Source organism: Rousettus aegyptiacus, unplaced genomic scaffold, assembly GCF_014176215.1.
Source record: "Rousettus aegyptiacus isolate mRouAeg1 unplaced genomic scaffold, mRouAeg1.p scaffold_m13_p_4, whole genome shotgun sequence".
NCBI lineage: Eukaryota > Metazoa > Chordata > Mammalia > Chiroptera > Pteropodidae > Rousettus > Rousettus aegyptiacus.
This window is the reverse complement of record NW_023416307.1, coordinates 61,935,218-61,952,612: the sequence shown is the minus strand read 5'-3', so window position 1 is coordinate 61,952,612 and position 17,395 is coordinate 61,935,218. Positions and strand designations below refer to the sequence as shown.

Below are 17,395 nucleotides of genomic sequence, written 5' to 3'. Positions count from 1 at the left end.
GGTGCTGGCTAGGTGAAAAGCCCGAGGAAAGAGACTTGTCTGCGGTCCTACTGATACCAGCTGCAGTTTCTGCAGGGTGTCTGCCTACTGGAGAAGCAGTGGGAGGAGACTGGGGTAGCAGAGGGGTGGATGCAGCTCCGCGGGGCAGCCCCGGAGAGCGCGGGCCAATCGGAGCGCGCTTCGCCGGCGGCCAATCACGGGCCACCGAGCCCGGCAAATCTGCCCGGCAGTGCGGGGCGGGGCTGCCGTGAGTCCTGGTGCCGCCGGTTACTCTTCTGAGCGTCTTCAGGAAGCACAGGGCAGGGGGAGTGTGTGCGGAGGAGCCTGGGGAGGGAGCGCAGGCAGGCTGGGTTTAGGCGCCAGCCCAGTGACATACATAGAAGCCTGGTGATGGGGCGTCCGGGAGCTCACGTATGTATAGAGCCACCGGCTTGTCTATATGCTGTGTAGGCACCTGTCTTGTAAGTGGCTACGGGCGTGGCTGCTCGTCGGACGTTCAGTTTCTGTAAGATTTATCTCTAGGGCCTGCCTTCCCAAGACTCCAGAGCAGAACATAAGAAGTTTAACGGAGCCGGGACTGAGCAGATTAAAGGAGTGGAACAGCGGCTGGGCCTGAGAGGGTGGGGACTGCGGGTGCTGTGGGGTAGAGAACCACCTATTTGTCCCGTCTCCCAGGCAGAAAGGTATTTTGGTAAGACTGGAGTGACAAAGGTGGACCTGAAATATCTAGAGAGCCTGGGCATGATGATCACTGAGTGAGTGGCACTCGGCAGAACCTGGACAGTTTGTTGACTGACCAAGAGGGATGCTGGCAGTTAGGAAGGTAAGGAGGAAACTCAGGATGGGGACCATCTGCTCCCCGAACCCCAGCGGGACAAAGACATCATCGGAGGTATGCAATGCCGACTGGATGGCCTCGCTGCCCCTTCACCTCCACAACGTGCCCCTTTCCAATCTGGCGATCCCAGGTATTCCTCTTTTCCTACTTATTCCAACTGTGTTTGCTTCTGCCATTTTAGTGTTGTTAATGGGTTGGGTTGTTTTCTATTGTGCTGAGAAAGTAATTGTCAGTGACCTTAACTAAGCCTCTTTTTTTTTTCCAAACCAAAAACTTAACACCGAAGCAGCTACTGTAGAGATTTAAGTACACTGCATGGTTGGCAAAAGGGACTCGGGAGAATAGAAGCACTGTTTTTTGTCTTTTTGTTTTGTTTGTTTTTTACTTGATAACCTTATTCTAAGAATATTATCTTCTCATGTTGGGGTCAGGGTATGTGAGGGTTGCATTTACTTGAATCACAGAAAAAAAAGGAGAGATCAAGGGTAATGAATAAAAATCATTAATAATTTTAGATCTGGATCAAAATTAAAATTGAAAAGTATTTCCTTTCTTACCCAACCTTGCATATTAAAGAAAGAAAGAAACAAACAAACACAAAGATTAGCATTAAAGACTAGGTTCAGAACCAGGACTGAGTGTAAAGACGCATATTTTCGTGTTTGGAAAAGTCAGAAATAGAGAATGCAAGCACTTGTCACAGGTAGTCATTAGGTGTGATGAGGTGGTGGTGTTTGGAGCTTTGTCTATATATACACAGGTGTCTGCCTGACAGACCTAGAACCACAGCCTTGAAAAGCACTTCTGCTCCAGCTACTGTCTCTCTTCTAGGAGTTTTATACCTTAGCATCACTCTCATTAGATTTGTTAAATGGATCCTCTTCCTTCCACTCAAAAGACAGTAAAATCATGGTTTCTACGAAAGACATTCATACTACAATGATCTTGGCCTAGTGTGCTGGGCAAAGTCCTAGATGCTGGTACTTGGAAAGCATTCCTAGGACCAGGGAGTGGACTACTGCCAATTCCTTCTCTCACCTGGAAAGATAACAATTGACTTCATCCCTAGACTATAAGACAAACTCCTCAGCATTTCCGGGAACAGTCTGCCTTTTTGGTGGCTAAAAGATGACCTCATTCAACCCCAGATCTTTGCTTTCTATGCATGAGGAAGAGCAGTGCTGGCTTCAGATGCAGCTTTTTCCTTACTTGCTTCTAATTTTGGAGATCTTCCAGGTTCCTTGTCCTCATGGGCTCTTGTTGCTTTTGAGCACAGAAAAGGCTGCTAAATCTCTTTATAGTTATGATTACTTATACTATATCAGCCATTGACTGAAGCTCCTTGGGAAATGCTAGATGGTCATACTTCAGAACAGGTCTTTTCCATGTTTAATTGACACCTATGGAGTCATCACTGGAATGATGTACAGGCCTCTTTTAACATTAGTCATTTGTCATCAGGCTTTCTGATGGTTTGTTTTGTCAAGTGGTATGGCAAGTAGTATATGTTTACAAATAGAATGTCATCTTAGACAGGCCCTAAATGGCTCTGTCATTCAGGGCATATCTGGGGTAAGCTGGGGCTCCCTCTTCCCATTGTACTTTGGAAGGTTCAGACCACAGCAGCAGCTTAACCTGTGGCTTGACAGTGCACTTTGCACCATGACTCCACAAAGGAGCTGGACATTTGTTCTGCAATCTGTAGGGTATCTCACAGTGACTACAATTGCCAGAGTTGACAAGCAACCAGAGCCTGCTGCTGTAACTGGAAATTCTATGATTAGCTGCCATCGAGGACACAGGAATTTGTTCACCCTTCTTTGTAAATTTTGGTCCTTGTAAGCAATACATACATACATACATACATACATACATACATACATACATACATACCAAGCCAGCCAGCCAGCCAGCCAGCCAGCCTTGACTTCTCAAAAGATGCTGAATTCACTACAATGACTGTGCCTTTCCCAGCAGTAGAAGGGACGTGAGTTTATGTATATATGAGCTTCGAGACAGGAAAATCACATATTAAATGTTAGCCATCCCTTCGGCACCCCTGCCCCACCACTAGTTCTCTCTCCCCAACCTCAAGTTTAATACTCCTCGGATAGAGGCTAGCAGTCACGTTCTGCCAAGCCTTACTAAAAAATACAAAAAACATTTTAGAAAGTGGAGGGCAACATCTTCCTACTCCTTCCTCTCTTCCCTCTCATCATCACCTTCATTACAATAGCTATTATTTGTTGAGAACTACCATGCAGCACTCACTGGCAGACGGTACCTCAAATCCTTAGGTATCACTATCCTCATTCTGGAAATAAAGAAATTATTGTCCAGTGAGATTAAGTAATTTTCTCCATATCACACAAGTAGCAAATACAGAACTAATATTTAAGTCTCTGTGTAGCTGACTCCAAAACCGGTGCACTGTCCTTCTGCCCTCAAGGGGACCTTGGGAAGTGCAGAGCAGCAGTGTGTGTATGGGGGACAAGGTAGTCTCTAACTGAAAACCAGTTTTCAGAGACCATCCTCTGCAGAAAATTAAAAAATTTTTAAACTGGGTGGTCTTTATCTGAGTGATTATATATCATTGGAAAGAGAGAGAGAGATGATAGATAGATAGATAGATAGATAGATAGATAGATAGATAGATAGATAGATTCACATACATTATGTATACAGAGTATATATCTAAGTGTTTATAATTGGAATTGTAAATAGAATTTTAGAATTAGAAACAGTAAGTTTTAAATTCAAATTTAGTGCTTAGACCTATTGCATATGTGTGTGTGTGTGTGTGTGTGTGTGTGTGTGTGTATGAGTTTGTGCTTGCATGTGCTGACCTAGGGTGTCTATAAGATTGGGTCACATCTGTAAGGATGGGCCTGGATCAGCAGTGACTTTGGAAAGGGCAGGGAAAAGGTACAGGTTCTGGAGGTAATAGCAGACCCAGGATGAAGTAAACTATGTTAAATTTGATTGCATCTGCTGCATTTGCCTAAGTTATGATTGGAGAGAACATGTGTGAGTGTGCCCTACTCCACAAAGCTTTAATATATTATTTTATTTCCACAACTGTTAAGAACACCTGTTAATGACCGGTATCACCCTAACATATTGAAATGTCTTGGAGAAGAACCTCAGAGAGATTCTCATTATCAACTATATAGAATGATTATAGACTCTAAAGGTGAAGGGTCTGAAAATTGCAAAAGTCAGATATTTAAACTGAAGCTTTAAACTCTACAGATATTTTCACTGATGTTGAAAGCATGATATTATTTATGGACAAATAGACTAACAGGAAATTTTTTTTCCCTATGATGTACTTGGCTTTTCAATGAATTCCTTTTCTTTGTATAGTTTAGTGCTACTTTTTTTTTTTTTTTTTACCATGTTCTTTTCCTTCTTTTTATGAAAGGTAAACTATCTGGTCTTGAACAAAGAGGTTTGAACTTAAAGAGTCTCAAAATTTGATACTGATGATTCTGGCTGTGTAATATCAAAGAAATATCCAAATCTCTTGAGACTTAGTTTCCTCATTTACAACAAAGATGTTGGAGTAAATGAAATATAGAGTCCTCTCCATATTAAAAAACTCTTTGATTAATTTTGTTGTCATTGTTGTTGCTACCTCTTTGTCCCAACGTAGAAAGAGATAGGAAGAAAAATTGGGTCATTTTAGGTCTAACGGCCATTTCTTTTATGCTTCTTCAAAACAAGCAATTATTTTTGGCTTGTACATATAAGGACTTTCAATTGCTAGAATAAAGCAGGATCCTCTCACTTTAGCATCCTGAAATGGGCTGTAGATTAGTCGTTCTAAATGAACAGGCCCCGAATACATTTTAAGAAGCCTTGTGTGTGTGTGTGTGTGTGTGTGTGTGTGTGTGTGTACCTTCACCACATGCAATTTAAAAAAACTAATTGGGGTAAACAGAAATGTAAATAAGTATTATAGAAACAGATAGAATGGGAAGATTAATTCCAAATTTTGAGGTCAGGAGTTGCTTTGTCGAAAAAAGTGGTGTTTGAAGAATGGTCAAAATTTCGAGGAATATGGCTGAGTGGTCAGGGTTGAAAGGGGACTTTCCAAGAGAAATAAATGAACTAAACTAAGGGATGGGGGTATATTGGAGAAATAACTACAGGTCTCCCTCTCCTACCCCTCAAGAATGCTTTGTTAATAACTTTATCATAGCACTTTCAACTCATCGTTATTTTTAGGTATCTGTCTTTCACATTGTGTAAGAACAACTTGCACAGAGAAAATACTATTATTTCCCTTTATAATCCTAAATCCTAGTACAGGGTAGCAGTTTAGTCATTGGTGACTGTCGAGTGAGTAATTTAATGCATGGAACTGGAGAATAAGAATGTTGGAAATGTGGTGTGCAGCCACCATCATTTCCAACTGTACCAAAGCTAAACTAAATACATTGGTTAGGTTCACCTCATGTCTAGCCATATGAAGCAATCCAAACATTTTCTAACTTCTTGTTATTTTGCATCATATTCCTGTAGCTATAGATATGGCTCATCACTGAGCCCCATTAGAAATGAAAATTCTGAGGCAGAATAAAATGGTCAGAAGAGTAAGAAGTAAAACTCTGGTATAACTTATGTCCTAGGAACAATTCTTCCATCCTGCATCCTTTCTGCCTTCCTTCTTCCCTTGTCAAATGAGCTTCTCGTGTTTCCTGTCTGGCTGCAGCCTCAGCCTGCTCTCATTTCTTATCTTCTCTTCACTCTCATTCCACTGACCTGGCCTGGACCCCGGCATCTCCCTTTTCCAGTGTCAGCCCTTGTCCAGACGCTCCCCACTACTCTCCAATTTTCAATGCTTCTCCGTTCTCATCTTGTTGATGGTTATCCCCTTTCCGGAATCCTATCTTTTTCCTGTGCAGTTCTGCCTTTGACCACTGGTGATTTCTACAGCTCTTCTCCTATTGGTTCCATACTCACTTCCCGTAGGTGTGACATGGAGACAAAATCATTACCAGGGCAAGATGAAGGGATAATTATTGAGATCCTGTTTCTGGAAGTTGGATCAAGTATGGTACATCTAAAAGAGATTTAGGGACATAAAAGGGTATACATTGTGGAACAAGAAGTTTGGGTTGGCTCCCCTTTGAGGATAGCATGGGCCATGAGTCAGTGCTAGAACAAACCCATTCTCCGATGGGATTTGAGGCGGTGGAATACCAGGGACCAAACTGAATTTTCCAGAGCTGAATCACTCAAAAAAAAAAAAATCATATGGGACCAAAATGATCTCTTAAGTGGGAAGACAATTTTTTTGTTGCTGTTTCCATTTTTTTTTTCCCTTGGGTGGTCATTATGAGGAATAAAAAAGAGGCCATGACTTTGGTGATCCCATTAGCAGATTTCTCTTCCAAGAAGGATTTTCCTAGATTTCCCTATCCCCACTCCCAATCACACAAAAACCACAAGTAGTTCAGAAATCACACGTCTATAAGAAGCAGAATCATAGATTGGTTAAAAGTATTAAGGCTAGAGCCACATTGGATTTGAACACCAACTCTGCCCCTCACAATTCTGTGACCCTGGGCAAGTTATTTAACCTCTCTGTGCCCAGTGTCCTCTGTAAAACAGAGATAGTAATGGCACCACGCCATTTGGTCAGTATGAGAATTAAATAAATTCTTATAGCATACTTAGAACAGTTCCTGGCACAAAATGAGCACTATATAATAATGACAATAATAATAATGGTAATTATTATTATAATGTCTTTTTTTTTTTTTTACATTAATCATGACATTCGTTTACTGAAAGCCTGTGCCTGGAATAGACAACAAAAAAGAGGTGTAAGATGTAGTCCGTACCCTCAGGTAATTTATAGTCCAGTTAAAGAGCTGACCTTCCAATTAATCCATGTGGCTCAGTGTTTTCTGTCTGATCATATCAGGGCAGCTTGAATGTCATCCCCTCTAGCGGACTTATTTAAGGGAAGGCTACATGGAGGGTTGCCCAGGATGTGAGTACCAAGGGAGCCTTACATGCAATATGAGTGCAGCTGATCAAGAGAGCCAGAAAATCCTCTTTAGGTACTTTGTCCTCTCATTCCAAGTTCAGCTGTCAAACTTTGTCATGTCCAGCCATCCAAAGCCTTTGGGAAAAATTCAACCCTCTGTGACAGGGTTGTTAATTTTGCCTCTGCTCTCCTCATTTGTCCATCATTTGCCCTCCTAATCCAGTTACTTGGTTCCCATCTCAAGAATGAGAACATTACAAAATACGGATTGTATAACTCCTCCCTTAGCCATTGAAATAGCTTCACGATCCCTCTAAACATATACATAACCCCCCAACACACACACTGCCCATCACCTAACACACATACATGCATACACACTGAGCCTCAACCTCAGCCTTACCCTAAAGAGAGCCCAAATTGTAATGCCTGTTCTTGTTTACCCTTTATAATGATTCTGCAAAACATGCCCACTGCCATTTCAGATCCTAGGAGCCTGCTGCTGTTTCAGATGTTCTTCTGAAGCTGAGATTTCCATTTCTAACACATGGTCTGACCTGACGCCCACACTATGACAAAGGTTGGCTCCACATCTTCCCCCTGCCTCTAAGACCTTATGTGCACAGGCACACTGGAGGCAGTGTTAGTGAAATGCTTTAACATCCTGTAAAGGAAAGGCACAAACCATTTTGCAAATGCCAACTAACCCCAATTAGAGTTTCAAACCAGCCTGCAGAGGAGGGATTATTTATAGATATTATAATAGGTGGGTGTGTTTGTGTGTGTGAAAAGAATTTGAACATAAGTCAAGAACCAAATATAGGTGGAGGAGAGCTATGACTACATCTACGTGAGTATTTACTCACATAGTTGAGCAGGGTTCCTTCCACTTTCCTACATCCATAGGAATTTGGATTACAATGCTGAACATCTGTGAAGATCAACCACCACCTGGGAGGATTCCATTAGTGGAACTTTAGTGCTTCCAGAATAAAATGAGTTTGGCCACAGAGGCCTGCATCACTCTAAAAAAGCTGTCTAATTGTGTTATCTGTGAAGTATTGGCAGCCTTTCTTAGATTTATTGTCTACTAAAGAGCTGACATTTTCTAAGAGAGTAACAGAGTTTTTAAAAATTTCCAGTTATTCTAGAACTATTGGCTGTAAGACATTATATCTTCTCAGAGAATATTCTGTCAATATTTTTTCTCTGTACAGACCTGACAAAATCAAATGAAGGAAAAAATAGGAAGCCTTGGTACCCTGTAATGAAAATGTCTTGCCTTTCAGCAGTAGTCTGCCGTAATGGTGGAACTGAAAAATTTCTATACTGTCAGACTGAGATGAATATTTTATGAACATGCATGATTTGAAGACTTACATACTGAAAGCAGTATTCTTAAAGTACAATTGAAACCAGATGGGAAAAAAAAAGTCAAGCAGATAAAGATGAAACAGTGTTTCCCTCCTCCCTGGGTTTGAGCTCAGATCACTAACCTGGCAGGAGGTGCTCACATGGATCCTCATAAGAATTATATGAGCACATCGTGTCAGTTTGGCTTTTGAAAAAAGTGTGGGTGCTTGCTTATTTCTTTAACTTCATTTTGTTCTCATTGTCAATATTTTTAAAATATATTTATTTAAAGGAAAATCATTTATTCAAAGGATATTTATTGAATGCCCTTTCATGCCAGGTACTGTGTTAGATGAGGTTAATATAGAAATGAATAAGATTTTTTTTCCCTGCTCTTTATGAAGTTATGATTTTATAAAAGAAAAAAGCCAAAATTCAAACACTGTGGAGAAGAATGCACAGGGGACTATAACACTCATAAAACCAGTACCCAATTCCATTACTGGTAGGAGGAAGAAAGCTTGGTAGACTGTGCTTCCAAGAGGAGAGGACCCTTGGGCTGAGTCATAAAGAGCAAGTAGTAAATATCCAGGTGTTGCAGATAGAAAGAAGAGTGTCACAATGCAGAGTTAACAAGAAGCGAGAGGTTAGGGTGACCTTGAGGAAACCAGTGCACAGACTTCATTTAAAGAAAGAAATGGAGATGAGGCTGGAAATGCAGGCTTAATGAGCTTTCTATGTCATTCCAAGGTTAAACGTTAAACATTATCCCAAAGGAAAAAAAGCAGCCATTGAAAGACTTGTTCAGGAATGGATAAAAGCCCTAAAATAACTACATAAAGATGAAGAAAAGCAAAATGACTCATCAGTTAATAGGGATGTTGAGGAGTAATATGAGAAATTCATTATTTCTTTCATTCTATTTAACACATACATGTGGATTATCTCCTATATGCCAGACCCTGCCTTAGACACTGGTGGTTCAGTGATGATCGATACAGACATGGTTTCTGCCTTCAAAGAACATATTGCCTAGTTGGGGAAATGGGCATTTATTAAGCAGTATGACACAATACGCTATGTGGGGTAATCGAGGGGTAGAGATTACTGCTGGAAGAAGCATAAGCCAGGGGCATCTTAACAAGACTGGGGAGTCCAGAGAGGCCTCCTGGAGGAAGTGATGAGTAAACTGCAATCTGAAGGATACACAGGAGTTAGCTCTGGGATAAAAGAAACAAGGGTAAGAGTGTTCTAGGAGAGGAAACAATATGGGTGAAAATCTTGAAGAGGGAAAATGTCCCATGTAACAAACCAAAATAGTTTCAAGGAAGAGAGGCTCTGAGAGGTCTAATAAGCTATGTAAAAGTGATTTAGCTTTACCTTAACAGCCATGGGAAGGATGGTAAGCAGATGAATGACAAGATAAGGTTTTGTGTTTTAGAAAGATCACTCTGACTGGAGTTCACAAAATGTATTAGAATCAGAAAGTACTGTAACTAGGGAAGCCACTTACGTTGCTGATGAGGTCATCCAAGTGGGAGATGATGCTGGCCTGAGAAGGAGGATGACATTGGGGATGAAGGAATAAGGACAGACACAGGTGCTATATAAGAAGAAGTACCAACAGGACTTGGTGATTAATTGGTGAGTATGTGGGAAGGCACGACTGTCTTAGGTAACTGAGAGGAAGGTGATGGCATTCCCAGAAGCAGGGATACAGGAGAAGGATCGGGCTTAGGGGTAGTGGAGAGAAGCAGACATGCTTAGTGTGGGGTACACTGAGTTTCAGGTACCAGTGGGACATTTCAGATTGAGAGAAGGACAAATTTGGCACCCAGTGGAAATGATTTCAGAGTTAAATCATATTTCACACTTTGCCAACCAACCCCCACCTTCACTCAAAGCTACTATTATATCCATATAAGATATTTGAGTTTGTAATTAGTGTCTTTATTTTATATATGTTTAGATTTTAACCAATTTTACTTTCAAGAAATCTGTCCTGAGCTTTTAGTCCCAGATAAGCAACCCTCCCAAGCACATCTAGCGTTCCTCTTGTTCTGCATGAATTCTATAATTTTTTGTTTAACCATTTCCACTACCATATTGGCAGCTTGTGGGTGGGGTGGGGTTAGCTGCGTGCACCACACCACAACCCAGATATCAAATGGAAACTTTTAGTTACTTTACTACCTCATAAATTACCCTGTATTTCACACACTGACATTCAAGGTTACTAACACCAAGAGGCTCAATAAAAGCAGAATTTTATAGTAGAATATTTAATTTAATGTTTACTGTAAACTTTTCCTGTTTTCCCCTAAACCTTCATATTATTATTTGGAGTTAAAAACTGAAAAGTTGTTAAAGAAAATGTGATTATTTCATAATTGAGAAGCCTCCTCAGGGGATGACCAAGTCCCTTCCATGAGGTGTTTCCATACCAAAGATGATACCATCTATTCAGACAGAGCAGGGTACTAATTAGCAAAATAGAGGATAAATTTCTTATTAATTAATTGCTTATGCAGTACCTTGTTTTGGAGTTGGGATTGAGATCTCTTGGACATTTGAGAATGAGAAAATCTTTCAAAGGAAAATAGATAACTGTTCATGTATAGAGGGCTTTAAAATGCCTCCCATACATGGAAGTGAAAATCCTTTGACTCATATAAATCATAGGAGGTGGGGCCAATTGGGAGACTATCTAGGGCAATGGAATTCCCCTGATGCCCTGCAGAGTCCCAGGGAGGCTTGGTGTCCCCCAGGGCAAATCAAGTTCAGGAGTGGGGGCTCTCTGGTTAAACCTGTAACCAGAGAAGCTCTACTTGTATTTGTTTTTACATATAAATACTTCATTTAATAATAATACTCCAGGTCTGAAAGTACCCTGAAAACCTCTGATTTACTCCACCTCTCTAGCTCATCCAGCCAGTTGGGGTGGACCAGGACTGGCTCTCTTGATTCCCAGGAGATGTCTGTCCTAAGACGGTGGGATGCCCCTGGGCCTCTCAGCACATAAAAAATAAGTTGATCAACATCTTCTGCTTCCAAGAATTCTGCCTTCTATGGTTGCTTTGTTGCATTGTGAATAATTATGAATTCAGTATATACCTAATCAAAAATTCAATTGGCCACATGGCCCTCTCAAATTTTGTTGACAGTTTGATGGTAATTTTTAACATTCTCCCACATGGCCCATATGACCCTTGGAAAATAACCAAGTCTACTAGTTGAAGTTTATCCCTTTGGGTTGGCAAGGTTTAAATATATTATTCTTTGGTTTAACAAACTACTAAATATTCCCCTGATCTTGAACCTTGCACTCGTTTTGGCTATATTTTCTATATCTTAAAGATGCCATCCTTTCAGCACTTGTCAATATAGAGTCAAATTCTCTACAAAATGCTGCATTTTCTCCAAGGACCTAATTCAGGTGTGTGAGATGGGAGACCCCCCCCCCCCAAAGGAGATGTTATTAGAAGATAATGTACAAAGGCATAAATTATAAGAAATCTACTCTCTGGGACTTTTCCTTTTAAATTGTTGAATGCTGTGTTTTATTATAGCTGCTCCTTTAGTTGTCATTTCTGGTTTATTTTTGTCATCTGTGTTTTCTAACACATTCTTTTTCATTGACCCAGATAACTCAAGCTAGACAGTCAAATCTATATAAATAGAGCTGGGGGTATACAGGAGTTGGGAGTGAAGAAGAAGAGGTGCAGCAAAAATTCTACCTGTTTAAAGAAGTTAGGTAGACCAAAGAGAAGTTTGGGAAAAGATCAGGAGACCTAGGTGACCTGTCCTAGGCATCTCTCTAAACGGCTATTCATTCAAGGAGTTATGCTTGCCTTTATTCTCTATATATGTATTCAGAATCTACCATAAGCCAGAAACTTATGAACTATAGAGATGTGAGCATGAATTAGACATGATCGCAATCCCAAATACTGAGAATTAGGTGTCAGTGACAGATGCAGAGATAATTACCACACAGTGTCCTAAATTCATCCAATGTGAATGAAATGCCGTGGAAGCACAGGGCAAAGAGCAGCTAAATCTGCTTGGTGGAGTCAAGTGAACTCAGAGACAAATGATTATGATCTGTGTCACATTCAAGTAATTAAAATGGAAAGGCAAGGGGCAAACGAGATTTTTCCCAAAGTCAGTAAGATTTTTAAACAAATCTTTTCCTATATTCAATAACTACAAGGCTCACTTCTCATATATAACTTTGCAAATGAGTATGTTCTTAGCTCAGGCCACAGAAATATTTTAACATGCAAAATTACAAACTGTTCATACCAAATTTATTGCAATATTCATAGAGATAAACACCTGAGTTGTAATACAAGATATTTTTCTACATAAGCTGCCTTAAATGTCTTCAGCACTTAAGAACACATGCTCATTTCTATGTATTTAATATTTTTTAACTTATAGCTATCTTTAATTTTTAGTCACATGAGAGACAGTATAGAGAAGTAGTGTAGAGTGTAGGTTTCATTTTAGCATACCAAAGATCAAATCCTGGTTACTCATTACATGACCTTGAATAAAAAATTGAACCTCTCTGTCCTTTAGTTTTATCATCTGTAAAATGGAGATAATTATAATACCTACCTCACAAATGCAAGGTTATAGGAAGCACAGCTCACAAGACCCATGTTTGGGGTTTCTCAAGATCATCCTTAATTCAATATTTTCTAGAAGAATGGACAGAACTCATTAAAAATTGTATACTCACAGTGACTGTTTATTACAGCTAAAGACTACAGATTAAAATTGGCCAAGCAAAGAGGTACTTAGGGAAGGTGTCAGCCAAGTTCCAAACATGAAGCTTCCAGTCGTCCTCGCCTCTGGAGTTATGGACAGAGGTACTTTCCTGGTATTGATGTGTAACAATATGCACAAAGTACTACTAACCAGAGGGGCTCACCTGAGCCTTGGTGTTCAGAGTTTTTATTGAGGCTCCACATGACCAGCCCTGCCAGAAGTCAAGCCTATACCCATGTAACTGAAAGCCACTACCATAAATCACGTCCTTAGACTTTTCGATATGACCCCAAAGCTCCCCAGGTAAACAAGGATTCTCTTATCTGACAGGATATTCCAAGGGCTTAAGAAATTACCTTCCTTCCAGGGCAAAGACAGACCTCTTTTTGGGCAAGGTTAAATTCTTCATTACCCAACATTAGTTTAAGAATTAAACTAATACCTACGACATGCTTAGAATATTGTCTAGTGCAAAACAAGCATAAATTTTGGCTATATAGCTATTATTATTAACCATTCTTTTTGATTGCCTGATATGTATGTACCTAGATTATACTAGCTTCTGTAGGAAATCTTTAAAAAATTAACAAGGTGTAGTTTGTAATCTTGTAGGAGAGATACTAAAGTTCAAATAGAACTAATAAAAGCAGAACGTGGTGAGTGTTGATGGAAAAGAAACGAATTGTGATAGGGACCTGGAAAAGGGAGCAGTTACTTCCAGATAGGGGTTAAGCAACAGCTACACCAAGAGGGCACCTGGGAGCAGGACAGTGAGGGATGGGTAGAGTTTTCATATGGGAAGGAAGGGCATCCCAGACAGAGGGAACCAAATGAATAAAATTCGAGATAGGAACACAAGGGCACATTTAGGGAACAGAACAGGCCTGCCATGGCTCACTGTAGAAATGACAAGAGAAAAGAAATAGAAAAGGAATGGAAAGACAGACTTCAGCCATTTGAGAGAGGTTTTTAACACGTTGCTGAACACTTCACACTTTGTCTCATAGACTATATATAGGAGCCAGTGACAATTTATGACCAGAAGAAAACTCGGAAAGAAAACACGTTGTCTCTTTTCATGATGCCAGTCTTCGAACATGCTCTTTCTTCCTTTCTTTCTTTCTTTCTTTCTTTCTTTCTTTCTTTCTTTCTTTCTTTCTTTTCTTTCTTTCTTTCCTTCCTTCCTTCCTTCCTTCCTTCCTTCCTTCCTTCCTTCCTTCCTTCCTTCTCTCTCTCTCTCTTTCTTTCTCTCTTTCTTTCTTTCTATTTCTTTTTTTTTTTTTTAATTATGGTGACATTGGTTAACAAAATCCAGTAAGTTTCAGGTGTACAATTTAACAGTAAGGCATATATTAATACATTGCATTGTGCGTTTACCACCCATAGTTAGATTTCTTTCTGTCACCACATATTTGACCCCCTTTACCCCATCTACCTCCCCCTTTCTTTCCTTCCCCACACCCTCTGGTAATCATTAGTCTATAGTCCATGTCCATGAGTCTCTGTTTATTTCTCTTGTTCATTTGTTGCTTTTAGGTTTACATCCTATATATGAGCGATATCATGTGATTTTCAACTTTTTCTGTCTGGCTTGTTTCACTTAGCATGATTATCTTGAGGTCCATCCATGTTGTCGCAAATGGCAATATTTCCTTTTTTTTTATGGCTAATATTCCATTGTATATACATACCACAGCTTCCTTTTCTAATCATCTGTTGTAGGACACTTCAGTTGCTTCCATGTCCTGGCCACCATGAATAATGCTGCTATTGCACATGCTCTTTCCTCTACCGTAGCACTCAGTGGCCAATTATAATTCATCTTGTAAGAAACAGATCAGGTACTACTTCTGTGCACACCTCCATCATGGGACACACTATATACCATCGGAACTGTTCAGACTGTTCACCTGTCTTTCTGTTACATGTAACTGTGTCATCTCTATACTTGGTGTCCATATACTGGTACGCAGTATACATAAGTACCTTCTGGAAAAAAGAGAGGGAGTAAAAGAGAAATATGGAATCTTGAAAAAGCAACAAAAAAATTACACATAAAGAGCTGATAGTTCTAGTTAATTTAAGGAGAAACTAGGACACGCAGAAAGTATAGTGCCTAGGGTGAAACGAAATCTTATAACTGCTTCGCAAAATCTTCTCAAGGTGTCCCAAGGCTTTAAAAATACTAATAATTAAGAGGCAGAAGAAGCGCTTACTTATATAATATTTATAAAGCACTTACTAGGTACCTGAGATTGTTCTACTTGCTTTATGTCGACCCAGTTCATATAACCCAGTGAGGTAAATATTACTATTATCTCCATTTTACAGAAGAAGAAATTGAAGTGCAGAGGAGTTAAGCACTAGTTAAGTACTAGAATTGTAAAAACCGAGTCCTACCAAATTCCCTTAATTTCATTTAAATAAAAGACATTCATAGAATTGAAGATTGATTCAGTGTTGGGCTCTAACTTTAATTCCCTTTGTTGGTTATAATAAAGAGTAGTTTTCTTTTCATTCGAAGCATTTGTTCTCATGTCAGGACTCTAATGCCTGAGCATTCATTGACGATGGCCTTGTTTGAAGGACTGCCTGCTAACCTGTTCCGACTGAACAAGTCACTTTTATTTTTTTCAGGACGAGACATCTAGGAGGCTTTTTATTGACTCAGAATAAAAGCAGCCCAGTGGTTTAAGTGATCTGTGTAGTAATCACTCAACAAGGCTCCAACAGAGAAAAAATCTTTCTGCCTCTATAGGGAAAGAGCAGCTGAGGCTTTTAGCAGGTGTGTAAGCTTGTCAGAACTCTCGTCTTCTGTGGTGGGGTGTATTTTCATTTACTTTCCCCGCTGTGTGTAATGCACAAATTTCCTTTAAACCCATCATTTTATGTAATTTAGATTGCTACTTGTTGGATTTTCCCTCCTCCTTTTCCTCTTTTCCTCTGTTGGAGCACCTGGCTTAGTCTTTCATTTACAGGAAAAAGGAAAAACCCTTCTTGTCCTTGAGGAGATCTAGTTAAGGAAACCCCCACCCCCCATCTCTGTCACTCTGCAGTTTGTCAAATGAATCTTAAAGTAACCCTGCCCTTTGAAAATCACAGCCAAACTAGGTGACTATGAAGGTGTATTTTTTTCAAAGTTTTTACCATAAATCTCATACAAACATCCCACAAAGCACTGAAACACTAGCCTTTGGAGTGAAGGGAACTGTCACAGAAACACTAAACAAAAAGTCAGCTGCTGACACATGCATTCAGTCAACATGCACATCCAACACTAGCCAACTGGAAGTTGGTCCTTGTGAAAGTGAGGACCGGAGTCTGCAAGAGGAGAAAGCATTTCTCTAGCAATCCAACAAAATTCCCAGATGAGCCAAAAAAATAAATAAATACCACCTCAAGCTGGTGAATGATTTGCATTTTGCAAATATGGTGAATTAAATCTATAAGCATAGTTTCTGATTAAGTATAGTAAGTATGAAAGAAACTTTTTTATAGTGATTAATAATCCTTATTAAAATAAGGTCATATATTTCTTTAAAAACTAGCTGTTAATAAGTCAGAATCACCAATTTCTAAGATAGAAGAGATCCTAAGGTTCATTTCACTTACCTTCTTAAATTTGCAAATAGAGAAACTGAGCTCTAATATGAATTTATAAATTCATAAAAGTAATCAGAGCAGAGGCAGCACTGGGGTTCAAGGTTCTGAGCTGCGAAACTGCAAAAAATGTTTTCTCAACTAAGAGAAGGTTAGAGTGCCCTCATGTGTCCTTATATGTCTTTACAAAATTTAAAATCAGTTTAATCTCTCCATCAATTTTCCAGCATTGGGGTGAGGGTCAGGCATTTAGCTCTAAAAACAAACCCTGTGATCACTATGTTATTGGAAATAAATGCACAGTGCATTTGATTTGTTTAATCAGTGAGGATATGGAAGCAGTACTATTCCTAGAGTAGCTTTGTGTGGATTCGGGTCTGACAGGCCTAGGTTTCTGTACCCAGCAGCCACTTGCAATCTCTGTAACCCTGAACTAGTTGCAAAACCAGTCTGAACCTCGGTTTCCTCAACTGCAAAATGCAGGTAATCACTGTCTTGCAAATTGTGGCAGAGATCAAACGAGATCATGTAGGTAAAATACCCAACCTCACATTGGATGTATAATAAACACTTGATAAATTGAATTGTTATTAGTTATTTTTAGACATGATCCCCCTCCAGGGATCATCAGTGAGTTTATGATGAAGGAGCCGGGGTGCAAATGCTGGGGAGGGAAACACCGTGTCTTTGGGGTGGTTTTAGGTCTTGGATTAGGAGTTTTCCAGGAGCTCTGGGGACAGAGGGAAAGGAGTTTGAATTTTAAAGAAATATGTACTAAATGTGTGATTCCTTCAGATGGGGAAATTTAAATAGAGCTAGGGTAACTG

The 17,395-nt window shown here is 39.8% G+C and overlaps 1 protein-coding gene across 1 annotated transcript in view; it reads left to right on the top strand.

The window, feature by feature from the left end:
- The first annotated feature begins 244 nt into the window (after window positions 1–244).
- PLCXD2 (phosphatidylinositol specific phospholipase C X domain containing 2) overlaps window positions 245–17,395 on the top strand; it is a 43,576-nt gene continuing 26,425 nt past the window's right edge. The window contains exon 1 of the mRNA XM_016150004.2: window positions 245–968. Coding sequence (XP_016005490.1) covers window positions 806–968 — 163 coding nt within the window. The 5' untranslated portion in view covers window positions 245–805. The remainder of the gene's footprint in view (window positions 969–17,395) is intronic.